This window comes from Cariama cristata, unplaced genomic scaffold, assembly GCF_000690535.1.
Source record: "Cariama cristata isolate BGI_N322 unplaced genomic scaffold, ASM69053v1 scaffold3386, whole genome shotgun sequence".
Classification (NCBI taxonomy): Eukaryota; Metazoa; Chordata; class Aves; order Cariamiformes; family Cariamidae; genus Cariama; species Cariama cristata.
Window position 1 is genome coordinate 45,527 of NW_009623858.1, and position 12,255 is coordinate 57,781.

Consider the following 12,255-nt stretch of genomic DNA (forward strand, 5'->3'; position numbering starts at 1 on the left):
AATGCTAATTTCTCTCACTGCTTTCCTCAAGGAGCCATGAGAAACATTAAATGATTTACTTATAGTAGTTTCAATATACAAATAACTAGACTTCTGCCTGAATTTGCCTTGCATTGACGGAAAATTAAAAATAAGGAACAAGACAAAGTCCAAACCTGCCTGGTTTCTCCACTGTGAAAGACTTTGGAAAGAAAAGCCCTCCAACAGACGTCTGGCTCATGATACCATACATGCATTTTTTTTTATTAGGGCAACACTACTCCTCAGATAACTGAAATTAGAAGATGATCTCATCTTCAGCGGTATTTGTCCTTGTTCTAATTGTCCCAGTCTAAATTATAGGGCTAGAGCCCTCAGTCAGCCAACAGAGATCAAGAAAAATCTGCTTAACACAGTTTCCCATTCTTACTGTTTTTCCATATCAAACTTATCAGATAACTTCAAGAGTTTATACAAGCATTTCTTTTTTTCTTTTTTTTTTTTCCACCCATGTAGCTGAGAGCAGCCACGGCTGCATTACAGAGCCCAGCATGTCCAAGATGGATTAGACGCTAAGAGGAAAGCAACAGCTTCCTCACGTCCTGCTAGTGAAGTCCACAGCTGTAGCATTACTGTCAAATAATACAGGTCTGGCACAACGTCACTGAGATTACCTTCCGAAAGTTACATTTGCAATACAGCCTTCCTTCCTTTTCTGGCCCTAATACTTGTTTCTGACAAAATCAAAACAAACAACAGAAAAGCCAAAGTCTAACTAGACACAGATTTTTTTCCCCTTCCCATCTTATACATCATGGATGTCTGATTTCTACATGATACAAAACATATAAGACTATTTCTACTAATAGCTCCTACATATCTGAATGAAGTTCCACTACCCAGGAGACAGGATTACATTTATCAAAAACCACCCCCTCAAATAAACAACCTATAACCTGAGTTTGACCTCACCCAACCAAGAGTTTACAAAAGCTGAGAAAAAACCCTCTCCTCAGCCTAATACTCTTTGGATCTAGTCCCAGTCCAGATGAGTACTTAGAAATACAACAGATGCGTATAGTCCCATGAAAATCAGTGAGATATCGCATACTTTAAAAAATCTACATTAATTAAGAACTTTAAGAGCTTTTCTAAGTAAGATCTTTGTTCTACTAATATTAAAGTACCAGATTTTTAACTGGCTTCAACCACAGTGCTGTAGTCACAGCTAAAAGGAAACTTCTCCAATGATAGTGTGAAAAGTATTTTCATGCAAGTGTGCCTTTATAATTTTATTAAAATATCAAGTGAAAAAAATCTCTGCTCTTGCTCCTAATGAATACTTATTTATACTGAGCTCACACAACGAACTATTTATGAAGGAAAACACATTATACTGTATTTGACAGTTATAATGCTATAAACTTTCATCTAGACCAAGCTCACATTACAAAACCTTTTAAGTGCCACAAAAAAGGCACAAGAAAGCTGTATCTACTATTTTCTTATTAAGTCAGTACCATATCAACTAAAAACCTGGAGAACAATAAACATATTTGAAACACAGGCTGTTACGCCTTGAACTTGGCATTACAAATATTGAAAGTTGCACTCGTAACCCTCTGCACACCTTGTTATCACGGCACAGCTGCGGGGACAGACAGCTCACAGATCAAATATATATCATTATGAATAAATGTGTCAGATCATTCAATAATTATTACTCAAACAAAGCAATACAGAAGAACTGCTGAAATTCCTTCATAAATTGGCCACCCGTGGTTTTCCCTCCTTTGTGAAAGAGCCCCCTTTAAAATGTACAACCTTTGGACAGAAATCCACAGTACTTTAAAGGCTTCTAATTTCAGGGTGTCAATCACGTGAAACATGAATTTTTTTTGTCCAGTCCACCCCAAAATGGGCTCATTGTACAGACAGACATACGGCATATGGACGCCTGCAGGAACATAGGCAGGAATGAGGGACAAGGGAGCTGCAGCTGCTGGGACTGCAGCTGTGATGGCCTTGAAGCCGCACAGCTCCCACGCAGGGCCACTCTGTGGACCCTCTAAGGGCTGATATTCTGGTACCTCCCTGGCTCATGCCATCTCGGGATTTATGCCAAGATAGTCAGCACAGTTTTAAAAGGTCCCTCAAAAGCCACAACAGTCTTAGCTGAAGTTGGTAGTGAACTAAAGAGACAAGTGAATCAGTAGTGTGATCGTAAATTGTTTATTATTTCTCTACCAAGGCTCACTTTTAGTACCTTCTAACAGAGGAGGTCCATGCAGAGAAGGCACATCCAGCAATTTCTGCAAAGGAGCTCAACACAGGCAGGCTCAGATAAAGCAGCTGTCACTAGGGACCATAAGAGGCTGACAAGGAAGGATAAAGGAGCAGATCAGAAAGCATAACAAGCGTCTCCAGCCGTGCTAGATAAGAGTCATTCCCAAGCTATGCAAGTTAGAGTCCATTGGGAAGGAAAAACAAACAAAAGCTAGTCCCAAACTACACACAGCTTCTAAGACACCTGTATTTTTGCTCCCTGATCTTCTCATTGTTTCATCAAGAAACGCAACGCTTTTCTTTCCTTCGTGCCGCAGGTATACGAAAAATGACATTTACCTTCATCTTAGGTGTTGCCTGCAGGGAAGAAGCCCAACTTAACACAGTTCCCTCATCTTCCAGAGTGACTTCTCACACCCACCTTAAACATGTGCTTAAGTACTCATTTGTATAGTAAATCTAACAGGAGCCAAAGCAGAGGCAGTGCTGCATTCTTCAACAAGAACTCCCACACCAGAGGCTTTGTTTTGAAGCACCAAAGTTGCTTTCTACTGAGAACATAACCATGTAATTTGAATTTTCAAGCTATTCACTATAGCATGGCACAGAAATGAGAAGTGCAATGTAATTACAAAAAAACCCCATGTATAATCATTAAATGTGAGTGCATACCTTCCCTGATAGCGGTAAATGGGGTTCCTTCCTCTTCTTGTAATCTAATCACCTTCAATGCCACCAGCTTTCCATTTACCCTGAAATGGAAAGAGGGGAGGGAAAGGAGAAATAAAAAACAAAATTAAAGCAGAAACAGTATTTCTCATAATAGAACTTGTTTCCCATCATGTACTTATTCAATTTCTTCCTGTCAATGCCAGTGATTCATTTATAGCACTGTAAGAAGCACTTCACAGCTTCCATAATGTCAACTTTATATTTTCACACTCAGATGCAATCCAAGAAATGATCTCAGTTTTCTGTGAGTCAGTCTATTTCCTTTCCATCACAGCACTAAACTGAAGCTTTGTTAAGAAGTATCACATTGTAAAATATGGTTTTAAAGTATCTGTCCTTTATTTAATCAAATTGTTCAAAGAAAAAGGCATATGATTTTCATCAATCACGCCACTTGCAGTATATCTGTATTTATACTGATTGCCTCCTTCCCACCATATCACACCCATAATTATCACCCTCAAAAAGCTACAGAAGTTTGAGTTGGGAAACAGTTTTTAGATTATTCTGGCCATTTCCTGTTAGGGCAGGATTGTTTCTAACGTACATTCTTGACTACATGGCCCAGACTAGTTTTAGGCTATAATGACTCTCATTTGTAAGATTAAAAATATTTTGTGCTCCAAGGGACAAAACTTCACAACAGGTCACTCTAGTTTAAAATCTGTTTGGCTGGTTTCACTTCTAGCATTCAAAATTTTACCACACATGAATCACATTCAAGGTCTTGCAAAAAAAGTCCATTGGTTCAGTTTATCCAAACTAAATTTCAAAAAAAATGAATGAAAGATAAAACCCAATATCGATTACCCTCTTCAAGAACAAACTCATACTCTGAAACTTTAAGAGTCCCCAGATATGACACGCAATAGAGAGGACAGATTACCAAAAAGGTATAATACAGTTGCAAAAAAAAAATAAAAATAAAAATTATTATCATTATTGCAATTTCTTTCTGTAAAAGCAAAATAAGCCTTTACAGCCACAAAGCCCAAGGAAGCATTGGAGCTTTCACACTCCTATAGTCATGGAGGCAATTCCCTATTGTACTGGGCCCTAGAAGATGTATTCATTTTTCTAAGCAAGATGATACAGACAACTACCAAGTCTGAATTCATCTTCTCCCTCAGGCTTTTAATTTTTGCAGTTAGATTACTTAAGTGACAGGATGGCTACCATCTTGTTTCTTCTGATTATTGTTCTTCTACAATTGCCAGAATCTCATTAGCCCTATACATAGCATTGCGTAACGACTCTGAGCAACTTAAGAAACCCTGGTTATCAAAAGATGGCTTATTCATCACCTTCCAACTATTCATAATACTTCAGGCTGGCACTAGTTCAAATCTCAGGCCGCTAGTCACTATTGAAAGATAATTATCAGCTTTACCCATTGGATCATCTGGATTTCTCCTTATAATTGCCTTACATGTATTTTTGTTTAGATTTAAACAGGACTTTTGGCATCAGAAAAAAGATAAGCTTGCCCCAAGTAACTTCATGTGTTATGCACAGACAGGAGAATAAACCATAATAAAAGCAGAAGAAAGAGTGATGACAAACATGTGGTTCATATACATGTGTAGTTTTCAGTTCTTCCATCAATATACTACCCTACCTATCACATACATATAAATAAGTTAGATAATTGGATAATTTGATTAATTCACAACAGACAAAATAACTGTGCAGGAGGAATTTAAATAAGAAAAGCAAGATCATTTTGCAGATCAAGAACAGGACAGATGCTGTGTTCAGAGAAGGCAATGCACAATACGACAGAAAAAAGCATATCAAGGGGGTACTACGGAAACAGAGATGTGGAGTCTCTTGCCAGAGAGCCAGGCAAAGAGCACGCAGCATCGCGTAGATTATGTTCTTTTTAATCCGAAGTTCTACATTTCATTGATTCATTAAGAGTAATAAATAACACAAGCAGAAACAGTATGGAACTCATTTCAAAGAATTCACAATTAAACACAGCAGGTGGGCTGTACCCACATGCTATTTAGTTATCATTGCCACTTTGCCATTGGTACCTCAGCTTGATAGAATTCATGGCAACTCTTATTACTATCGAAATGATCGAATAATCTCAGGTAGTGTTCCTCTGGGATTTCATTCTCCCCTTTAGTATTATTTATCTCCAACATATCAATCTATAACTTCCAGAATAAAACAGCCTCCTTATTCTCATCTACCGTCCAGTCATTAAAACCTTTTTTCAGCTCATTTTCTACGAACAGGAGCATATAAAACTGGAGATGTGAGAAATGATGAAGTACCATCAACTGAAAGAGAAAGGTGCATATATTCACATCCTTCAACTATTCTCCCACTGATGCAATCTCAGGGTGCAGTTAGATAATGCTGCAGAGATGAGCTAAGGGCTACCTCAGGGTATAGCCTTGTTCCTGCTAAATCCCTGGCACACACTCCTGCCATTGTCTTAGCTCTCATCCCTGCTAGACCCTACGGTGACACAGCTTAGGCAGCTCAAATAGGAGAAGGCTGCCTTTCCAAAATAACTAAATCATATTTTAAAAAATTATAAAGGCATCTTTCTAATTTCAAAAGCAAAAACCACTAGAAAATATATGAGAAGGAGAACCAAGACCACCTCTTGGGAAGCAATGGGCCACAGGATCAAGCCAGCTATATCATCAAATTATGTCCTGAATCTTGTGATGGCGTGCCAAAATAATGTGGCGATTTCCTTAGAAGCAACATTGAAAAAGAGAGACCTAGAGAAAATTACCTCTGCAACCGATCAGAACTTGTCTTTGCAGTCTTCAGTAGTGATCAGATAAGGTTAGCAGAATTCTTCCCAGATATTACTTCACATTTGTCTTCCACAACTTTCAAAGCATGCACAGTATTTTCATTATTTTAAAATACAAGTATAAAAACTGACAGGCAGACAGCCTTTTAGACAGTGAAAAGGCAATCCCTTTTAACATCTAGGATTCATCAAACCATCTCTTGCTCACTGTCCAAAGTAAACAATTTCACACCTTCTCAAAACAATACACTTAACTAGGTCAAGGATTTCACCTGTCTTATCATCTTATGTCCATCCTGTCAACTACCTCATTAGTTTCCATTAAGGACAATATCGATTATAAAATTCCTATTTTCTAACTTAAAAGTCATCCTCCTTCCTAAACGAATTCACTGTCTCTTTCTCTCCCTCATCCAAGTGTCTTCAGAGAAAGGACAGAAGTCCTGAAGCCTCTCTAATTATCACACAAAGTTACTTTACCTTAGGCAAATCACCAGCAGCTGATGGACAGTTTTCCAATTTATAGAAATTCAGCCTTTTAATGTTACACAATCTCTTCTAATAAATTTCAGATTTTATATGCAATGTAGGCAAAAGTAAAATGAGTCCAAATTGGTTTATGTGGCATACAGTAAAAGTTTTTATATTATAAAAAATACAAATGAGCCAGATATTACAAAAAATGCTAATATAATGTGTCATTCTGCCTTTTCTAAAACAGCACATATCAGCATTACCAAAATAAATGAATTTATAAAAATGACCATTTATGAGAAAGTAGAGAAGATTAGAAATTATTTAATGCTCAAATGCATCATTAACAACATATAATACTGATGAATATAAAGTAACTGATGACTTAATTGGCTTCACTGGGGATAATGCCGATGATGCCACATAGAGAACAAAGGGGTACAATAACACTATTTTCTCAAGTTCTTCAGTTATATTTAGATACAATAAATGTTCTAAATATAACACATTTAAAACAGCCAATTAACGTAAAATCTGCCACTCTGATTTCAATCTGTTTATTTAACATAGAGTTTTACCACTGGCTGGAGTTAAGGCTGAGTTTGTAACTCGAGCAAGTGCTAAGCTTGGGAACATTTCTGCAAAGAAAAATCAGTAGATGGTACTGGGGCGATGCTCTTATTTGTGATAGACATTTCAAGAAAATAATTCCTACGAAAAAAAGTAACTCTCAATTGTTAAATGTTCATTTACACAAAAAGCTCAAAGTTTGATGATCAAACCCTGAGAATATCTAATTGGATCTACTCTGTAGTGATATTAATATCACAAACAGACATCTAAAACCCCAAACAGACCATGGTGGCCTAATGAAACCAGGCTCTGCCAGAATTTTCCTTTGAAGAAACCTGACAGAGGCAAGTTCACTGTAGGTTTAGTCACCTCTGATTATTCTACCAACGAGTAACTAATTCCACATTGCGGGAAACACTTCTTTATATCATTATCATAAAAGACAGTTCAGTGCAAACATGGTTTATATTATATTTCCCTTACTGAAAAGTACTTACGTTTGTAGTTTACAAAACCCACTTACAGTCCCACTAAAGCCTTACAGTGCAAATACTCAAGGGCCTAACACGGCCTCTCAATTTCTCTTTTTGACTCCCACCATCTTTTAACCTCCATCCTAAACAAAAATTATCTTGTTTTAGAAGCAGCCAGTGGATTAAAGACACTTCATAATGCTGATGTTTATTAGGGCTGAAAAACAGAAGATCAAAGAGTTTCAAGAGAGATGAAGGATTTAAATTATTAATTAGTGTTGCCACCGGAAATCAGGGATCCTGTTCTTCACAGGAGTCAAGGCAGTCTCATACAAACAATGTGGCAGCCCCCACTCGAACAGGAGCAGGCGAACAGCATCAGAGCATTTACCTCCAGGTCCCTTGTCCCTACCTCCCAGCCCACATCATTCAGTTCAAACTAATCAGCTGCTCATCTAAGCACAGGGGCTGCACTTGCCCTACACCTGCTGAAAGCAAATCACCTGGGACTGGCAGCAGCGAGAGCAATGCGCAGCACCGGTCCTCCTCCATATACCTCACTGATGTTCAAATAAAGAACTGGTTTTCACATAAAGAGAATTTGAAGACAAACATAGTGGTATCACTTGTAAGTGGCCTCTTACAACTCCGCACACTGACAGACACAGGGGATCTTCTGAGAGATGCTGTTTCACGGCTAACTCAAAAATACATTGGTGCATAATGGCACTTACTTGGCAAATTACTTCAGCGTTTGTTCTATAATTCCAACCATGCACATATGGGTCAGTGCCAACAAATTACAATCCAGTAATTTTTAGCACCTGTATCCAATATAACTATGTTCTATCCTAGTTTTTCTACCACATTTTCCTGTGCAATCCTGGGTGAGTAATGTAATAGATTTTCTTTCCTCAGTTTTGTCCCCTGTTATGAGAGATAATAACCTAAGCCATCTCTGTAAACCGTTTGCAGGCTGAAGCACAATATACAGAGTGTAATGTTCTCTTTATATATACAACCACAGAGGAAAAATCTCCCAATATTTCTTTTAAACACTGTGAAAATCACTCAGTAAGTGTCCAATATAGTCAATGCTTCATCTTCTAGTTAGAATCTTAGTAATTTATTTTAGTACTTACTCTACTTTAATAATTTTTTCCACTATTTGGCATTTTAGTTCAACATCTAGTTATCATTATTTTTGCACCTAGTTCAACCTGAAGTTATTGTTTTTACTAAAGATTTACAATGCTAAAGATTTTTTTTAAAGCATCTTTGTACACACTTTCTAAACCCATTTAATGACTTTAAAATGCATAGTAAAAAGCAGCCTACAAAAATCTGTTAAGCACATCAGCTAAAAAAAAAATGAGGGGATAAAAAGAAGAAAAAAAAAAAAAAAAAAAGGAAGCTTTAGTAGGTAATCATAAAGTGCTTTTTGTAATCCATGAATATATATTGCCTTTCCAGCCATTTGGTATCCTCAGATGAAAAGAGTTTCATTTGCAGAGGAACACTGATTTCACATAATTTGCAAGAAATAAAAGAAAAGGTTCAGAAAGTTTAGGTCACTAAGGCAACATGAATCAGAGCAATTTTGAAATATTCCATCTAAACAAACTGGCAAAAACATGAAGAAAATATTACCTGTGAACTGGACTGTTGCACATGAAACATATTAGGGAGTAGGTAAACATACCACCTCACATGGCTATGGAGTAAAGCTAGGGGAATGACTAAAAAGCGACATTCAGGCCATCCAAAGCCTATGGCACTTGCAATAGATTGCACATAAAACAAAAGACAATGAAAGAGTCACGGAGGTTTCATGACAAGTAAAAGAAATTCTGCAACTTAAAAAAAAGTCAGAACAGCAGTTAGTCCTGTCAGTCATCCTCAGTGAAGGTTTCAGCATCATAAATATAAAAATCAAAATACTTAAGTCATCCTTTTTCTTGGGAGCAGCCATCCACAAAGATATATATGAAATATGATGGTCAGCTATATATTCATAATACATACTACAATACATCATACCAACAACAAATACAGGTAGTTCCCACTGATCATTCAAATATTCCCTGCAGCCCCAAGAATAACACGCCATGGAAACTGCAGCTGGTGCAGAAGAGCATGATGCCTGCCTCCTGAGCACGATTTCTCTCCAAGATCCACACTTTATACCATGAACTCTCTATTGATTTCCAGGTGAACAGTAAAAGGTACAGCCTTTGATAGAGAGAAATGTAAAATGCCCTGGCTACCTGAAAAAATACCTTTTATCTTTGAGTACATGTTGGAATCACCTCGAACACAGAAAATTCAGATTTCAGAGATGGGAGAGGTCCTTTGACTGAAGGACTGCCCCACTTCTGCAGCCTTTGAGCTCCTCTTGACAACATCAGCTTCTATTGTCCTCTGCTCCATCCTCTACCAATTTCTCATATTAATAGTTAAAAGGGATAGGGACCAGAATTTATTAGGACAAGCATTTTATTAGGGAACAATTGAAATGATGTAATTTTGTGGTAGGGAAATTAGGCAAAAATGTGTTGATTGAGCTCTCTATTACAAATTCTACACATTTTTGCAATACTTTGAGCACATGCAACTTAGTAAAGGTGCCAAAAAAAGTAAAGGTACACTAAAAATCACATGGCCAGGCTGGAAGCAGATCGAGACCACAGCAGTGCAGAAGCAGTGGAGACACCGTTGGCTTTCCTCTCAAACCACAGACACATGCTGTGCAAGCAGCAGTCACAGATCACATCGCTTTAACCAAGGTAATCTTTTTTAATTCTTTGCCTTGAAGGGCAATTGAACACAGTGGGAGGAGAGGACAGAAACCATGCCAACTCGTAATATTGCCAAAAGCACAGGTTTTTCCCTTAAGTGCAATATGCAAAGTTCCCAGTGCGGGGATGCAAGGCCTCCACACTACTTTGTAAGGGGTTCTGGTTGGCAGCAGCTCCCTTCTGCTGTCACCAGCTTCATCTCCAGTCTCTCATAACTCACATCGACATATATGTGCCACAGATCAAGCCAGATCCCATTGCTGTACATTCAGGTAAATTTATAATCAAGCTCAAGAGGGAAGAAGGTCAATGGCAGCAGGAAGATATATGTGTCGATACACAGCCAGCCAGCACTTCTTCAGCTCAACCACACAATGAAATGATACAGGAATTCGAAAGGCACCTATTGCTTTACACCTGTTGTATGGCAAATGTTCAAAGTGTTAGCCAAACAAAGAGTTAATGGAACTTGCATCATTTTTTACAGTGTAATCAGTAAATTACTAGGCCTACTTCTCTAAAATTTTACATTTAAAAAAAAAGCAGAAATCACTAGTGATCTGAATTTCACACAGTAAGCAGTCTCTTAGGATTTTATACAACAAAGTAATGGGCGAATCTAACCTGAATGAAAGCAGAAAGTGAACATGCCAAGATGAGTTTCATTACACATGTCTGATGTGCAACATGTGAAACCAAACCAATTTGCTTATTGATGCAATCATCAGCCAGAAACAAATAGCTGCTTGGCTATTTCTCCAATAAACAAAAAAGCCCAGCCTAAGAGAATACTGCTTCACTTTCCTCAGTAACACAGTCCCATTCACTCTGCTGCTTCCTCACCCCAGGGCATCACTTTTATCTGACTACAGAAAGAGAAATCCATCATCCACTAGGAGGATATAGCCTACTTTGTTTCACTTTCCTGCGATACTACCACAAATACTTAAATAGACAGAAAAGTAATGGAGTTGATAGGAAGGCAAGGGCTTGGTACCACTGATCCTGCTCCAATCTGTAAAAAGCCAGGCTTGCCCTGAAAGCAAGTTACTGCACACATTACTTTACATTTTAAGAAAGGAATGACAGATTTTCTGTGTTTGGAGGCAGGTATGTATCTTTTAGTCCTTCCAAATAATAAACTAAGATCACAATTTTTTTATTCCATCCAGGGAATGGAACTTTTATTTCCATTCCAGGGGAAATAATTTAAAAAGCTGAAATACATCTCAGGAAATGCATTAAAAAAAAAACAAACCCCACTATTTGCCACATGCAGCTGGTCATAAATATCAAGCACAATAATTCTGAGTACAAAAGCGTCATTCAAAACAACTCAGTCTGATTTTAAATTCTCCATCTTCAACTACAGCTAAGGACACATCTCAGAAACATTTTGGCAAAATGAGAAAACCAAGTATTAAAGTTGTTTGAGAATCCCTAATTCTCAACCATTTTTACCATAATGCACTTGTTGTGTAGGTATTACCAGCTTTTCCAAATAGACGTCATGTCTCCGTTCTGCAGTGTGGCATGAGGGCTTAATCCTTCAGCAGTCAAACTGGGCACATGCCAAAACAAATAGCCCTCTTTTGACCCATTTTGCTCATTTTTCTTCCCACTGAGCCTGTAGCCAGGGGAACACAGCAATGTATATCTCAGTCTCATCCTATGTACCTGTCCTGGCTTGGCTACCTATATCAGGTGCTAGAAAAATTTCTGTATCTATTCCTGTAGCATTTTAGATAAAGCTATAAACAGTCAGAGCCAATCCGACAGAAAAGCAGCAGCAAAGTCAGGCTGTCATGGAATGGCCAGAGCCATTGTTGGACCACCTATTCGCCCCTCCGTCCGTCTATCTTCCCCAAGAATACGTCATAGCAGTGATGCTCCTTCTTCTTTGGGGGATACCACCTAGGCCAGAGATTCCTCAATTTCTCATGGGATGGAAGGGGTAACAGGGCTACATTACCTCAACCAACAACTACTTTTGAAATAGCAGATAGCCCCTGTACTGTTCCCCCTGTTCTTAAAATACAACCTCTTCCTGCTGTGAAGTAATTCAACTGTTTCTCTAGTTCAAGAAACAGAAGTCTGGACTAGAGGTGCTGAATCTGGATGGTGCTGTGTAATATGGGAATTATTCATTTCTCAGCAG

The 12,255-nt window shown here is 38.1% G+C and overlaps 1 protein-coding gene across 1 annotated transcript in view; it reads right to left on the bottom strand.

The window, feature by feature from the left end:
* The window catches only part of LOC104163816 (cyclin-dependent kinase 14), a gene marked incomplete at its 3' end in the record, with an annotated part of 82,622 nt that overhangs the window by 40,192 nt on the left and 30,175 nt on the right, over positions 1-12,255 (bottom strand). The window contains exon 4 of the mRNA XM_009702934.1: positions 2,938-3,017. Coding sequence (XP_009701236.1) covers positions 2,938-3,017 — 80 coding nt within the window. The remainder of the gene's footprint in view (positions 1-2,937; positions 3,018-12,255) is intronic.